Genomic DNA, 15,929 nt, shown 5'->3' on the forward strand with positions numbered 1-15,929 from the left:
TTCTGATATCTTCTAGTTTAATATGTATGGGCTCAAAGAATGATCCAAAATATCTATTGGCGCAACTCTGAATGGAGAAATTGAGTAGCATAAATTTCTTGTGGCTAAAATATAATCAATTCGAGATTGAATTGCGTTTGTATTCCTTTAAAAAGTTAATTCGTTCTCTGAAGTAATTGCTAAACATCAATAAGTTTTGTATTATTGAAGAAAAGGTTTCAAGCATTCAAAGATTTTTGAAAAAAGGTTTGAAGCTTTCAAAGAATTAAAAAATTCAGAATTCAATAAATGGCTTTCTGTCTAGTAGCTGTTTATATATTAGCTTAGAATCTACCCGGACTGTAAGTGGTACATTTCAAAAACATATCATTTCTAAGGTTCTGTCTCTCCAGAAAATAGCACTTGCAACAGTTGGGCCATGTACATTAAATAAAGGAAGAACATGCTTAGCAATTTTCTCTTCAGCATGAACACACCTTCCATCAGAACCACTTCATTAATGTAAAATGTGAACATTTAACTATTTAGAAATAATGATATTTAATGTAATACCATTTTCCATCCTGTAGTTGAAATGTCACCAACCTAACCATTAGAGATGATTGATAGAATGTTGTTATTTATTTGCATTTTCTGCCAAAAGCCTATGTCAGATGTACCTCTTGACAAATGCATAGCAAAGGTTTTTTTCCACTGGATGCCAACAATTTTTTACAATACGTGTAATGTTAAGATGGTGTAAACTTGTCATAATTGAAGAGAACCACTTATATACGTGACACACTGAAGAGGGTGCAGAGAAACCAACCACACTATTTAAGTCCTTTTTGCCTAATTAATATAATAAGGAAACCTAATACTGTCAACTAACTTTTAGAATGCATCTGAATCTCGCTAGTTCATTGCAAGATGATCATGAGGATCAAGGTATGCAATTAATGATTGAATTTAATGGTTTAGATTGATAATTTTCATAGATAGTCATCATCAATCGGTGAAAAAGACCTTATTCGCAACCAGCATCTTTCCATCTGGGCCTAAACGCAGAAAACTCCAAATGCATAGCAACTGGGTTTTTTGGTAACGTCTTTGTAAACATTTTTTTTCATTCACTACTAAAGAAGGCCCTTCACGGAACACTTTCCTAATCATACCCAGATTATGATGATGATGATAATGACAAAGAATCTTGAAGATAACGTGCCTCGGTTCAGGTTGATGGAGTTTAACTATTCTAATTTTGGAAAGCAGGTTTCCAAATAAACTCTGTAACTTTATCCTTTAAAATTTTCTAGGCAGATTAAGCATATGGATGTTATATTGCCTACTCCTATTCTCAAGTTCAAAAAGACATTTGTCTTTTGACTCCCTTGAGCAGTAACATGAGTACGTTTATTAATCAATATTATAATATCGTTAATTTTAATTTCATCATCAAAAATTATCAAGGCAATATCATGTTGAATGGTCTTGATGTCTGAGTTCATACCATCTATATTCACATCAATTGCTGGAATTTACTCCAAATGTTTTCCTACAGAATGTTGCTGAGGTTCAAGAACTTTGGGTTTAATTTGTGGCAGTCATGCAGCCTGTTTTCTCTAGTTAAACATGATGGATTTAGATTCAGATGAGAAAGTAGCTATTAAAGGCAGATAAAAGCAATACTTTTGCATCAAAATGAAAGTATTAGAGAAGTGACCAAAATTTACATCAACTGCTTTCTTAGAGCAGACAGTGCAATCATTTAGATGAGAACCCCTTGCAGCCTCCTGCCTCATAGCTTGGGTTTGAAACGACAATTCATGCATTGCTGCAATCCTAACAGTAAATCTCCCCAAATCATTTTTTGCAGCACAAACTATACCTAAAGGCGCATTACATGAGCACCAGAGTGCATTACACAAGGTCGGATTTTTTTGGGTGCAAGAAAATGAAAGTGATTTGCCCAGACTCACCGGATGTTGAGCCAACTCTGGGACTCAAACCTGGTTGCTCAGGTTCAAATTCAGCAGCTCTATTCATTAGGCTAGATCTCCTCCTTCTCCTTCTCCAAGCCTGGTAGTTTGAGAGTAGTACATTTGAATTAGCCTAGAAGCATTTCTAAAAGACTGATGGAGTAATCCTTCCTTCTCACCAGGAACTGCAAAATCCATTGAAAAAAACAAGAGTCAACTATATCTGAAACGTAATATTCAGGTGACAATTTTTACACAACGGAAGGAGGGCATAAGGAACCTCAAGAGGAAAGATCAGAAATAAAAGTTCTGAGCTATAAAATGTGAAAGATCGGATATACTTTCCAAATGGAGGGCAACTTCTGATGGACAGACACAATAATAATCATATGATTGATGGGAGAACGACCTAAGAGTTGAGGATCTAAGTTCAATCAACCACAGTCAGACGGCAAAAATCATGGTGATAAAATGTTCTCTGTAATTACAAAATTATATTATTGTTATCTATCTTTGTCTACATTCTTTTTCTTATAGTCTTAGGCTGCTTGCAGGTTTTCTTTCCTAGATCCCTAAAAGCAGCCAGATTTTGAAACAGCTGATCCTAAATTTGGTGGTCTACTTATTTAACAGCCATGTCTTGGGTGGAACCCTTGCATGTAAAACAAAGGAGAAACGTTTGTGGCACTATGAATTCTATCATTATAAGCAAACTAGGTGTAAGGTAATAGAGGTGCCCAGTTGTTGTAGGTTGTCTTGTGAAAACACCTGAAATACTTCTCAAGAGGTTGAATGGTCCTAGCTCTAAGTTTAGTTAAGGTATCTTAAGAATGTTGATAAATGTTTAGCTTCTTTATGTGTTTCTCTGTGTGAATTGAAATAACCATAACAACATTAAAAAATAGTTTGATTGGTCATCCTCATAAAGCCAGTCATTTGGGATGAAATGTCATGGCTAAAGCCATAGAAATTCCCAACATAGAACAAAATGCTTCCCAAACTTTTGATATAAACTGTGGTCTCTGTTAGAAAATATTGTTATAGGAAATCCATGTTGAAGTATTTTGCTTTTTCCTTGGCATTTGATAAACTAGGCAATGCTGAAAAATGGGCCATCTTTGATATGTGTCCTGCGTGACCCTGATCGTTGTGAATCCTTCAGAAGATGAAACTCTCCTATGATAGATGTCTGTGGCTGTGAGACAAAAAAAGATGTTGTGAGAGTCATTCAGTTAATTGATGAGTAGACTTTATTTGGGCATTCTTAATGTAATGTTCAATGCTTTACACCATAGTCAGCCACCAAAGGGATTTCTTGTGCCCTGTACAATGGGATCTGTGACATAACTGTAATGCGCTCTTTTGTAATATTGTGGTTCGAACAAATAGGGCCTAATCAGGATGTCAGCAGGTCGGGAAAGCCTCCAACCTGCCGACCGACATCCTTGGTCTGAATTCCGACTGCAGTGTTACGAATACAGCGGTCAGAATTCAAATCAGCTGGTCATTCCAGCTGACTTCCAATGGGCTCAAGGAGCCTGTAGCCAGTTGGAAACTAAAACATAATCCTTTCCGGCGTCAGGATTATGATGTTAGTTTGCAACAGGCTTTCCATGTTGGGCTTTTCAACATGGAAAGCCTGTCAGAAAGCAACTTTGAGGGCCTGTAGCAGGGCCCCCCTCTCTCCGCAGCCTCCAGGTGGGGGCTGCCCCCCTGTAAATCCCTGCACCATGTGGCAGGCATTGTGAGGTGCCTGCCACACGGCACAGGGATTTACACTGACTCTCATTTCTCTTTGGGAGCTTGTGCTGCAGCCGGTTTACAACTGCCTTCCAAGCTCCCATAGGGAAATGGAAGACTGTGATCCCACCATGTGCAGTCACATCGTGATTGTGGTTTCAGACCACTGACCCAGGGTCGTTCGGCTCTAAACCATAGAGAAGTTGATCGGAGGAACCTCAGACCGACATCCTAATCAGCCCCATAATGTTGAACAGAAGAAATACAGCTCAGCCATTTGGGGCATGTTGTTCATGAACAAAACATAGACCCCTCTGGATCTAACTTGGTAAAGATTGAAGATCCTCTGACAGCTTCTAGAATATCCTTCATACAATTTAATTCTAGTTAAAAATCAAATCACAAAATGATATATAAATGATTACTAGTAAACATTTATGCAGTTTAAGGCAGATTGAGGACCCATTACTTGCAGATATATCCTCTTTCATTACTTAAAGGACTATACACCTCATCTTAGCATTCTGGGCATCATTTGAAGCTGACAAAAGTTTCATTGTGACCATATGCTACCTGTTCATAGAAAACTTTGTAAGGGCATCTCATCAGGGAGTGAATGAGTGCAAAGTAGCAGGCAATTAAGTGAATTAGTAGTGTGAAGTTGCCCTGTAAGCCTGACTTCTGTTAGCACCATATATGACAGTGCAACAAACAGACCTATAGAAGATGGCTACTGTTAATGGCAACAGAAGGGACAGGTGGGACTCCCTGGAAGGGTCTGAATGCCACATATATAAGGTGTAAAAGAGCTTAGTCTGGAAAGTAAGAGGGAGTTCCCAGGGTGTGCACAAGGAGAAGTATTTCTCTGTGTTACTCAGTCAGCTGGTGAAAACATTGAATGCTAGCCCTCTGCTGTTACCAACCAATAAGTGCATCTGCCTGCATAGTTTCTTCAGAACTGTGACTTTCTCCATTACACCAAAGAATAGGACAGAAAAGCACTTGACCTCCTTGGGATGCTGGTAGATTCCTTTTGTGATGTATGTTCCCACTCAGCTCTGATGTATCAAAGCAGTCTTGTGGTTTGTAGGTGATACAGCACAGAAAACCAATGAAAAGATCAGTATGTCAGTAACATGCTTCAGCCACCAAACAGGGCAGTCTGAGTCACTTAGCCACACATAAGTAATGACCCAAGACAGGGGCGGCTCCAGGCTCATGGCGGCCCTGGGCAGGGAGCGTAGGTAGGGGGCCCCCGGAGGAACGCAGGCGCAGAGGCCAGTGAAGAGGGGGAGGGGCAGGGTATTTGGAAGTGGAACAGAGCCAGAGGCCGCCAAATCCCTGCCAGGGGCCGCCACGCAAATATGATTAGTATATTAAGGATATATATTGGCGTGATGGCCCCTGGGGTTTGGCGGCCCTGTGCAGGTACACAGCTTGCACATGCCTAAGGCCGCCACTGCCCAAGAGAATGGTCACACTCCGGACTTTGGAACTGGAAATCCATGCTAGGGCCTAGCAATCCGGTTGGCTGGTTGGCTAGAGCACCCACAGTCAATAGTGTGAGAGTGGCGTATTTTGATTGCCCACTGGCCCAGACACTAAAGGTCCCAATACCTTCCTCCTACTTTACGTTTCTCCTAGCAGAGCAGGAATGACGATCACACCCGTGGCAGATGGGATTTAAACCCAGAATCAGTGTAGCAGTACCTATTTTGGACCTGGGCTTCTCAGGTACATGGGGTAAGGGGCAGTGAAAACTGCTAAATGCTGCCAAATCCTTGGGAGACCTGCACCAAACTGTAAACAGTATTGAAAGGAACCGCTGTGACAGCTGTTCCTGCCAAAGCATTAGAAATAATCGCCAGCTTGGCCAAAGTTTAAATTAAGCCCTATGTTCTGCAATTAATCTCTTTATTTCCAACAAGTCTTTTTTTCTTTAACATCTTATTTTTTATTGTTGGTGTTCAGGGGAAATAGAACACGGTAAATGCTGATAGAAATTAAAAGAATTTGAACACTAAGCCCAATTTTATGAAAAATGTATAGTAATAGTTTTAGGGCAAGTTATTATTACCATATTATACACTGTTCTGATGCTGGATTAGATGGTAAGAAAGGTATCAACCCCAAAAATATGAAAAAGCTTAAGGTTGGTTTGACTTTTTGAAACATTTCTTTTCACTTTTACCCTGGTCTCACAGGACGCCGCGTCTGTTTGGGGGAGCAGCTGGCCAGGATGGAGCTCTTCCTCTTCTTCACCATTTTTCTTCAGCAGTTAACATTCTCCGTTCCAAGGAAGCAGCCAAGGCCAAGTGAGGCGGTCATGTATTGTACCTTTAGATCTCCCCCGCCCTACCAGTTATGCGCCGAAGTAAGATGAAGGAACATCACCCTGCATGCCAAGCATCTCACCACCATGAGATCTGAAACAATGAAGTCATTGGTAGTTCTTTCAGGAATTGATAGCTGGAATTTAAAAGATGCACCCTTTAAATCCCCTCTTTTGATGTTTCTGTAAACAGAGCATGCACATGTGCAATGACAATAAAATGGGAAAGCACTTAAACACACTTGAGATTTTTTTATTTTTTTTATTTTGGGATTTAAAATGTAAATTACATTTAAACAATAGATTTGTGAGCATATTGTTTCTGAATTCCGTACTGAAATTTATATTTCCTGTTTGTGAATATAACATCATCACTTGTGGGCTTGTTTATGCTTTGATTTCCTCATTAAACGAATCATGAAAAAAGTGGTTTCTCGAGTGTTTTAAATTGATCTTGACATGACGAATAGGCAGTAATTTAGATTTTCATACACGGCGTTCTTTTATTTACCTCATTTTTCATGGCCTGCTAGGCATTATATTGGAGTCCCAGTTTATTAAACATTGTTTGCTTTACCGTTGGCAGCAGCTAAGAGTCAAATACACCACCAAGATTTCTGGTTTAACCATTATTGAGGTAACCATTGTGGTGAGTCACTGGCAGCTAACTAGTTGGTACAAACCTTAAAGGCAGTACTGTTTTGAACTCAAGCCATTAAAAAGCTCTTCTCCAAGGAGAAACATTAAGGGGCATATTTACTAGAAAATGTCGGAGCGTGGAGCTGCGTCAAATTTGGCGGCAACGTGCTCTGACATTTACTACGATACAGTGCACCCCTCTGCTTTCCCCAGCACTAAGGCGAAACGTAGCTACCTAGCGCCAACGCAGGCACCCTTTCACCATATTGCAAGGGGACCTGTGTTGCAGGGAATGATTGTTTATGTGCAGAAAGGTGTTCTTTCCTGCACAAAAACAATTTATAATGGCTAGTTGTTACTTCGAAGTGTGCTGCACTGTGCAGCACACATAGTAGCAAATCTTCATTATTTGATGAATGTTTATGTGCAGAAAGGGATACCTTCCTGCACGTAAACAATCATTAATGGCTTTTTGCTCTTTCTATGTGTGCTTCAGAATGCATGTTCTTGAGTAGTTGGCTTTCCTGATATCAGGCAGTCAATCAATCAATGAACTTGGATTTATAGAGCGCGTCTAATCACCCAAAAGGGGATCCAGGAGCTAGGTACTTGGTGGGATCAGTGGAAGGCCTTGAGTCCCCTTCTGAATTCCGGAAGAGAGGATGCTGTTTGGAGGTGCAGGGGAAAGTCAGTCCATTAACAGCATTTTATATTTCCCACCTTCTCAGGGTTACAATACAATGTGTTAATCTTGTACATTATTATAACAAGTGTCACAATCCAATTATGCCCCCCCTTACCAAAATGTGTTGTTCATTACCGATTGGTGGAATTCCCTTCTTCTCATCTGTGGTAAACGGATGTGCTACTTGGACAATTTCGTCAGTTACGCATCTGGGGGCATATTACCAACAGTTAGCGATATTTATCGCTAACTGAGCTTAGCGTTAGTTTCTTTAACGCCACGCTTTGCCCAATATTATCGCTGAGATAACGTCCTATTACCAACGTTTATCTCAAAAGCGATAATATTGCAGGCGTTAGCGTGAATATCGCTGGAAAGCCAGCGGTGTTCATGCATTAGCGTGCAAATGCTGTTAGCCATGTTATCCACCTCCCATTGGATAACAAGGCTAAGAACTTGCAGTTGCAGGCGTTAGCGTTTGGCGATATTTGCGCTTAGCGCGAATATTTCCCTCGCTTTGCCTTTCTTGGTAATAGGCGATAGCGAGGTTAGCGACTGCTTTCAGACGCTAACCGGTTGGGTACGCCCACTTTGCATGTCATTAGCGATAATTATCGCTGACATGCAAAGCGGACTCCAAACCGCTCGCTATTGCCTACAAGCTGTCGCTAACTGGTGTTAGCGACAGCTTGGTAATAGGGTGATGGAATTATCGTCGCTTAGCGGCTGAAAACGGCCGCTAAAGCGGCGATAATTCAATATCGCCACCCTTGGTAATATGCCCCCTGGTGCTGAATACTGACTTTGCTGCTGGGGAGGTTTCTATGAACTGCACTGGGAGCCGTCCGTGGAATATATATTTCTTGATGTAGTTAGCATTAAAGGTAATATATTTCCCAGCCGCTCCTCCTGCTTCAAAAAGCAAATGTGCTTCTTTCATTTAATATTTTTTTTGCCCAGAAAGCAGCACATCAGGTCCAAATGCTGCTCCATGGGTGAAAAAAATGGGCGCAGTTCCAGCGTTTCGCTTTCCACGCTGACATTTCACCAAACCTACATCTTGTTAATAACAACTGTTTCATGAAGGGATTTGATACCAAACCAAGATGCCATGTTTTTATACCATTCACACTTTATGCTATGCTGTTTGTAGTATAGTGAGATTAAATGTATTACATTTGCCTGTAGCAGGGAAACCACAAAAACACCCATCCAAATAATCTAATCATTGTGGCAAGTAACTACTGTACATCTTGACACAGTCAGGACGCATGAAGGTAATAGTAGATTTGTGTAGTATTAAAACCAAGCCCATTCCCTGATATTTTGGTGTCCACCTTCCTCATTAAAGGAATAGCTTACTACATTCAGACCAGAAATTTGAAGAGAAATAGTGCTTTGCACAAAACTTAGTCTGGCTCCTGGAAAATAACAGCCTAGCTGGTTTTCAGAAGGTTTAATATCTAAACAAAGCCCACATTATTCTGATGTAACCTGAAGTTCTGATGCAGCAAATTATGATTTAGGGCACGCTTTGCAGTGACTCAAAATGACAAACCATAATTTAAGGCCAGCACGAAGACCCACGCCTATTTTACCAGGCTTGTCACCCTGCATTACATGGACAACAAGAAAAGTGATCTATCACATTTTAATCACCATTTTATCTATGGCTTCAACTAACTGCTGACTGTTTGCCTTGGAGGAAATTCCCAAAACATGATAAAAATAGCTTCTTTCTGCTAAATGTTTGCATTATGATCTATAATGTCGGTTCTGGCTCAGAGCAAAGATGGAGTCAGCGTGAGTTCTCGCTGCTCGGCCGCTCAGGTTATACCTGATTGCTTGAAGAAGGGGCGGGTGGGTCAGTTGGGGCACGTTAGTAGAATGAATTGGCGCAGAAGCATTAATGGCACAATTTGGCACACACACATTCTTAAGTTTACCCACTACGGCTTAGGACAGGATCGAAGGACCTTGACCACTTTAATTCCTTCTTGCAGATGGCTAAGATAGATTCACTCAGAATTGTTTCTGCTAATATCTGCGGGCTTAATGATCCCTCTATAAGGCAAAATGTGACTTTAGGTCTACGATCCCTGGGGGAGGACATCACTTGTCTACAAGAAACCCACCTAGAAGGCTCACAGAAGCACCCACTAGTTACCTTAGGGCTCAAAGTCTTGGGGGCCACCACACAGGGTGCCAGCCCAAAACCAAAGGAGTTGGGATCTTGGCAGACAGAAGATTATCACTTAACACTCCCCGGGTTAAATCCAACCCATTGGGCAGATGGGCTATAGCAGAGTGCCATCTTTCCAATAACCCCCCCTTTACTCTTTGCTCAGTTTACGTAAGCAACACTGACGATCCAGGGGTCATTAACCTAGTCTCATGTGAACTAGTGCACTGGCCCACCCCCATTATTTGGTGTGGCGACCTTAACATACATCTGCCTTGCAATTCGGAGACGGATAGCAATTGGAGATATAAGGGCAGGAAGTCCCTGGTTTTCCAGGCCCTAGCTAATCTTGCCCAGATCCACGGATTGAGAGACACATGGGCCAGCCTAAATCCCACTCAGCCGGGCTACACCTTCTTTTCTGCCCCTCACCATTCCTTAGTCAGATTAGACTACTTTTTTCTCTCATCCTCACTTATTCACAATTGCACCATTGAAATCGCGCCCCGCTTTATGTCTGACCACAATCCTCTAATCCTCAATATCAAGGGGGATGGGAGGTGGAAGGAGGCGCCCGTGTGGAGCTTTGAGAAAGCTCTTCTGCATGATGCTAACTACCAAACCCATTTGCAGGGATGTATCCAGGAATTTTTGGAAATACATATTGGCTCTGCCTCCTTAATGACTGTCTGGGACACCTTAAAGGCTGGGGTAAGGGGCGAAACGCTTGGGTTTCCAGTTTGTAAAAACAAAAAAGAGAAGCTTCTAATCAGCAACCTACAGGGGAAACTAAGGATAGCCGAAACCAAACTGGCCCAATTAATTCAAACAGGGCAAAATATTGAAAATGTTGAAAAGGAAGTCGTTTTGGCCAAGGCTGAGATAGGGGCGGTTTTCGCGGAAAAAAACGCAGCCAAATGGGCAAGTGCACGCGAGAAAAACTACAAGTGCAGTGATAGCATTGGGCACCACTTGGCCATCAGGACTAGGCAACAGGCTTCCAGCAGTGAGATACATGCAATAAAACTCCCCTCAGGGAGTGAGACCAACAACTCTAACCTCATACGGAAGGGATTCCAGGAATTTTACACTAAGCTGTACACTGAGGAAAATCACTGTGCGAAGGATACACTAGAAAGCGAGATCGCTCATTATCTCAGTGAGATTGAACTTAAACGACTCAGCCCTGATGACAGTGATCAACTAGATCTTACCCCAACCTGGGATGAAATTATGGAATCCCTATCTAGCCTCCCTGATGGGAAAGCCGCAGGTATGGATGGTATTCTTGTAGAGTTTTATAAGATCTTTGCCCCCCAAATCAAAACTATCTTCACAGAGGTCGTAGTTTCGATCTTCAGCGGGTTTCCCCCCCTGCCTCTTGATCTAATGCCAGAATTTCTATATTCCCAAAAAAGGACAAATCTCCACTAGAGATGAGCTCCTATAGGCCTATTACACGTATCAACTGTGACTCTAAAATCTTTTTTAAAATATTAGCAGCTAGAATCTCCTCCGTGGCCGAGTCCCTAGTTTCAGAATGGCAACATGGCTTCATCCCAAAAAAAGGTACAACGGAACACGTCAGGGGGGCCATCACTCTGTTTGACGCCGCACAAGCAGCTGGAGACCCGATGTCACTAACATTGCTCGACGCTGAAAAAGCATTCGACCTGGTCTCCTGGCGATTCTTGTGGGCCGTCATGAGCAGGATGGGCTTTGGGCCCAAACTCACGCAGGCGGTGCAAGCCCTCTATCTTAAACCTACGGCCTGTGTATCCATTAACAGGCAACCTACAGGTCAATTCATCAAACAATTTGAAAGAAATCATGACATTCTAGCAGTCAGCTTCCAGGGCATTAACACCAAAATGATGGCATATGCTGACGATTTGGCCATCACTTCACCTGATCCCCTAAACACCAGTCTGGCTGTAGAAACTGAGGCTCAAAAATTTGGGAGACTATCAGGCTACGCCCTGAATAAAAACAAGAGAAAACACATGAAAGTGCCTGGCCACCTACATTTACATCCACTCTTAAGGAGTGTCGGAACCGCTATCTGTCAAGATCGACAAGGTACTTTTATTTATACAGTTTATTTGATATTTATTCAATGATTTTTCAAAAAAGGGTAATTTTGGGCAGAGAAAGACAAATATCTACATAACATATTTACAACACATATTTACAAATCTATCTACACAAGTGTATTTCCGACTTAGCAGTGAAGAATCAAATGAAAATAAACCAAAGAATAAATCAAGTGTCTACATCAAATACATCCCACATGAAAACAATACATTCGTTTGAACAGAACAAAAATAGACATGTGCATTGAAGACATTAAGGGCATAGTGTGTTTTTGTCCTCAAATCCCACTTTGCGTTACCTGGAGGAATTTGGGAAGGAAAAACTGTTTCGAAAAGGGGAAACATTTGATTTTACCAACAGTAAAACCAAAATCACAGGCTATTTCCATCCTGACCTATGAAATTCGTAATTATTGGTTAAACGGGTAACAAGACTCAAACGCAACCTAGTGGTAACAGTATATACCTAAAGCAATCAATATTTCCAGAAATATTCCTCACTAAAATTTAAAAAACTGTAAATGTACATTTGCATTTTGCCTTTACCATTGATACAATTCATCTTAATTTCTTAGTGCGATTGTGGGACTCACAGCTGCATATGCTTGAAAATTACGCAGCTACATACTGGTAATTTTCTTAACTCCGGCCCCAGGTCTTCCTTGTCGCAGTCCCCATTCCTAGAGTTTACTCTCATTTTCCCAAACTCAAACTACCAAAAATTACAACAAGACTTTGCAATGCAATAGGTCTCTCATTCACGCGAGTTTGAGCTGTTGGCATTGTCAATTACAATGCCTATATTTATGTTTTGGGTTTGAAAGCAAATAAAAGGCATTGCCATTTATAATACTAATAGCTTAAACTCTCGCAAATGCGAGACCTATTGCATTGCAGTAAAGGGCCTTCTCGACTGCTTGTTAGATTGTAAATATCAGAGGAAGAGAGCGGCCTGCGACGTCTTCAAAGTAGTGATAAATAGTGCAGTGAAGAAGATGTGTAAGTGTTGTAAATTACTCAGATACAAAGTGTGAAGTGAGAGTTACATATTTTCCAAGCTATAAACACTAACAAAGCGCTCCAACACCTTTCGCTCTGTTATTACACTGTTGCGGCTCAGGAGGAAGAGCAGGAGGGAGGGTCTATTTCCTGCCCTCTCCGTGATTTGAGTATGCAATGTGGCATTGCATAATGTCATTGCTATCTTTGGCCTAATAAAAAACACTCCTGGTGCAGGGCAGGCTGTGTTTTATGGCAGGCAGGGAGGGATGGTCTCGGCTGCAGCTCCAGCCTCGTACAGTGCCCCTGCTAATTCTAGAGAGCGAGAGGCGCTGAGGTGGTGGCATTGGTGATGGGGATATTGGTATTGGTGGTGGTGGTATTGGTGGTGCTGGTATTGGTGGTAATGGTATTGGTGGTATTGGTGGTGGTGGTATTGGAGGTGGTGGTGGTGGTGGCATTAGTGGTATTGGTGTTGGTGGTGGTGGTATTGGTATTGTTGGAGGTGGTATTGGTGGTGGTGGGGGTGTTATTGGTGGTGGTGGTATTGGTAGTGGTGGTATTGATGGTGCTGGTGGTATTGGTGGTGCTGGTGGTATTGGTGGGTCTGGTGGTAGTGGGGGTGGTATTGGTATTAGTGGTGGTGTTAGTATCAGTGGTGGTATTGGTGGTGGTATTGGTGGTGGTGGTATTGGTAGTATTGGTGGTGGTATTGGTATTGGTGGTGGTATTGGTGGTGTTGGTATTGGTAGTATTGGTGGTGGTGTTGGTGCTGGTGGTATAGGTGGTGGTGGTATTGGTGGTGGTGCTAATGGTGATATTGGTGGTGGTGGTGGTATTGGTGGTAGTAGTTTTGGTATTGGTGGCAGTATTGGTGGTGTTGGTGGTGTTGGTGGTATTGGTGATGGTGCTATTGGTGGTGCTATTGGTGGTGGGGGTATTGGTGGTGGTGGTATTGATGGTGTTGGTGGTGGTGGTATTGGTGGTGGTATTTATGGTGGTGGCTGTATTGGTGGTGGTGGTATTGGTGGTGGTATTGGTAGTGGTGGCATTGGTGGTGGTGGTGGTAGTATTAGTGGTTGTGGTCATATCGGTGGTGGTATTTGTGGTATTGGTGGTGGTGGTGGTGGTATTGATGGTGGTATTGGTGGTGGTATTGGTGGTGGTATTGGTAGTGATATTGGTGGGGATGGTGGTATTGGTGGTGGTGATGGTATTGGTGGTGGTGGTATTGGTGCTGGTGGTGTTGGTGGTGGTGGCATTGGTGGTATTGGTGGTGGTGCTATTGGTGATGGTGCTATTGGCGTTGTTGGTGGTGGTATTAATGGTGGGGGTATTGGTGGTTGTATTGGTGGTGGTGGTATTGGTGGTGTTGGTGGTGGTATTGGTGTTGGTGGTGGTATTGATGGTGGTGGTGGTGGTATTGGTGGTGGTGGTATTGGTGATGGTGTGGTGGTATTATTATTATTATTATTATTAATTAATTAATTTGTAAAGTGCCTTAATTACCCCCAAAGGGGTATCTCCAAGCTACGGAAGTGCAGCAGTCAAGGCAGATGAGAAGTGGGTATTTTAGTAGAGCTTGGTTTTAAGGCGCTTTCTAAATAGAGGGTATTCTGGAAATTTCCAGAGATGAGTACTGAGCTGATTACAGTAATAGGGTGCTAGGTGGTAGAATGATTTCCCACCCAGACGGGATTTTTAAAAACACAGGACACGGAGTAAGGATTTGGCTCCTGAGCGTAGAGGTCTAGGTGGCTGGTATTAAAAATACGTTTTTCTGCTAGATAGCCAGGACCTTTACCGTTTAGTGTTTTGTGCACAATGCAGCATATCTTAAATTTGACCCGCTTGCGTATTTGAAGCCAGTGCAAACATTGTAATACAGGTAGAGAAGCTGTTCTGGCAGGAGAGTTTAAGGCAAGGCGAGCCACTGTGTTTGACCTACCTGAAGTCTACTTAGGGAGGACTCACTCGCTTAAATCAGGAGAGCATTAAAGTAGTCCAGGCCGCTTATCACTAGTGCCTGGATGAGTGTTTTTCATACGGTTAGGGGGAGAAAGGGAAGTACCCTGCGTAGGAGGCTCAACATATGGAAGCATGAGCCCTCGGTGGTTGTAACTTGCTCTTTCATTGTGAGTTTCTGGTCCAGATGTATGCCTAGGTTCTTGACCACAGTCTTAGGGACCGGTGTGTCACATAAATCAGGGGGCCACCATTCTGGGGGCCAGAGCATAGGCGCTTCTCTGAGTAGCATGATCTCAGTTTTCCCAGCATTTAGCTGCAGGAAATTATTCCATTCCTCATCCAGGTAGCGGTGGCAGTCATGCCTTCCGAAAAAGCTGTCAGAGTATTGTGGGAATTTTTGTCAAATGACAGTAAAAGCTGGATGTCATCAGCATACGAGATTGGTGTGAAGCCCAATTGTCTATGTAATCCAGCAAACGGAGCAACATAAATGTTGAACAGAGTGGGACTAAGGCAGGATCCTTGAAGTACTCCTTTGGTCAGTTCCATGGTCTGTGATCAGAAAGGGCCAAGATAGATGATGTGAGTCCGGTGACTGAGAAAGCACCATATCCACTGAAAGGCTTGTCCTTGAATTCCAATTTCTCTAAGTCTCCTGAGTAGAATGTGATGAGAAACCGTATTGAAAGCCGCTGACAAATCCAGCAGCACTAGTAGTACAGCTTGTCCATTGTCGAGGGAGTGCCTTATATTGTCAGTAACGGCAAACAATGCTAACTCCATACTGTAAATTGGCCTAAACCCAGACTGAGAGGAGTCAAGGCATCCAGTAGATTCGAAATAGTCAGAGAGACTATTGATGGTGGTGGTGGTGGTGGTATTGGTGGTGGAATTAGTGGTGGTAGTGGTGGTAGTGGAGGTGGTGGTATTGATGGTGGTATTGGTGGTGGTGGTATTGGTGGTGGTGATATTGGTGGTGGTATTGGTGTTATTGGTGGTGGTGGTGGTATTGGTGGTGGTATTGATGGTGGTGATGGTATTGATGGTATTGGTGGTGATGGTATTGGTGGTGGTATTGTGGTGGTGATATTGGTGGTGGTATTGCTTTTATTGGTGGTGGTGGTATTGATAGTGGTGATGGTATTGGCAGTGAAATTGGTGGTGGTGGTGGTATTGGTGGGGTACTGTTGGTGGTGGCATTGGTGGTGGTATTGGTGGTGGTGGTATTGGTGAGGGTGGTATTGGTGGTGGTGGTGGAGGTATTAGTTGTGGTGTTGGTATTGATGGTGGTATTGAGATGGTGGTATTGGTAGTGGCATGCGTGGTGGTATTG

At 42.6% G+C, this 15,929-nt stretch overlaps 1 protein-coding gene across 2 annotated transcripts in view; it reads left to right on the top strand.

Moving 5' to 3' along the window:
* Nucleotides 1-6,267, top strand: part of LOC144825548 (cytochrome P450 2D6-like) — a 470,217-nt gene extending 463,950 nt beyond the window's left edge. For both annotated transcript variants that reach the window (XM_078684165.1, XM_078684166.1), the window contains one exon: nt 5,903-6,267. In XM_078684165.1, coding sequence (XP_078540291.1) covers nt 5,903-6,081 — 179 coding nt within the window. In that variant the 3' untranslated portion in view covers nt 6,082-6,267. The remainder of the gene's footprint in view (nt 1-5,902) is intronic.
* Nucleotides 6,268-15,929: the final 9,662 nt, after the last annotated feature.

The sequence above is a fragment of the Lissotriton helveticus genome, chromosome 1_1 (genome assembly GCF_964261635.1).
Source record: "Lissotriton helveticus chromosome 1_1, aLisHel1.1, whole genome shotgun sequence".
Taxonomy (NCBI): Eukaryota; Metazoa; Chordata; class Amphibia; order Caudata; family Salamandridae; genus Lissotriton; species Lissotriton helveticus.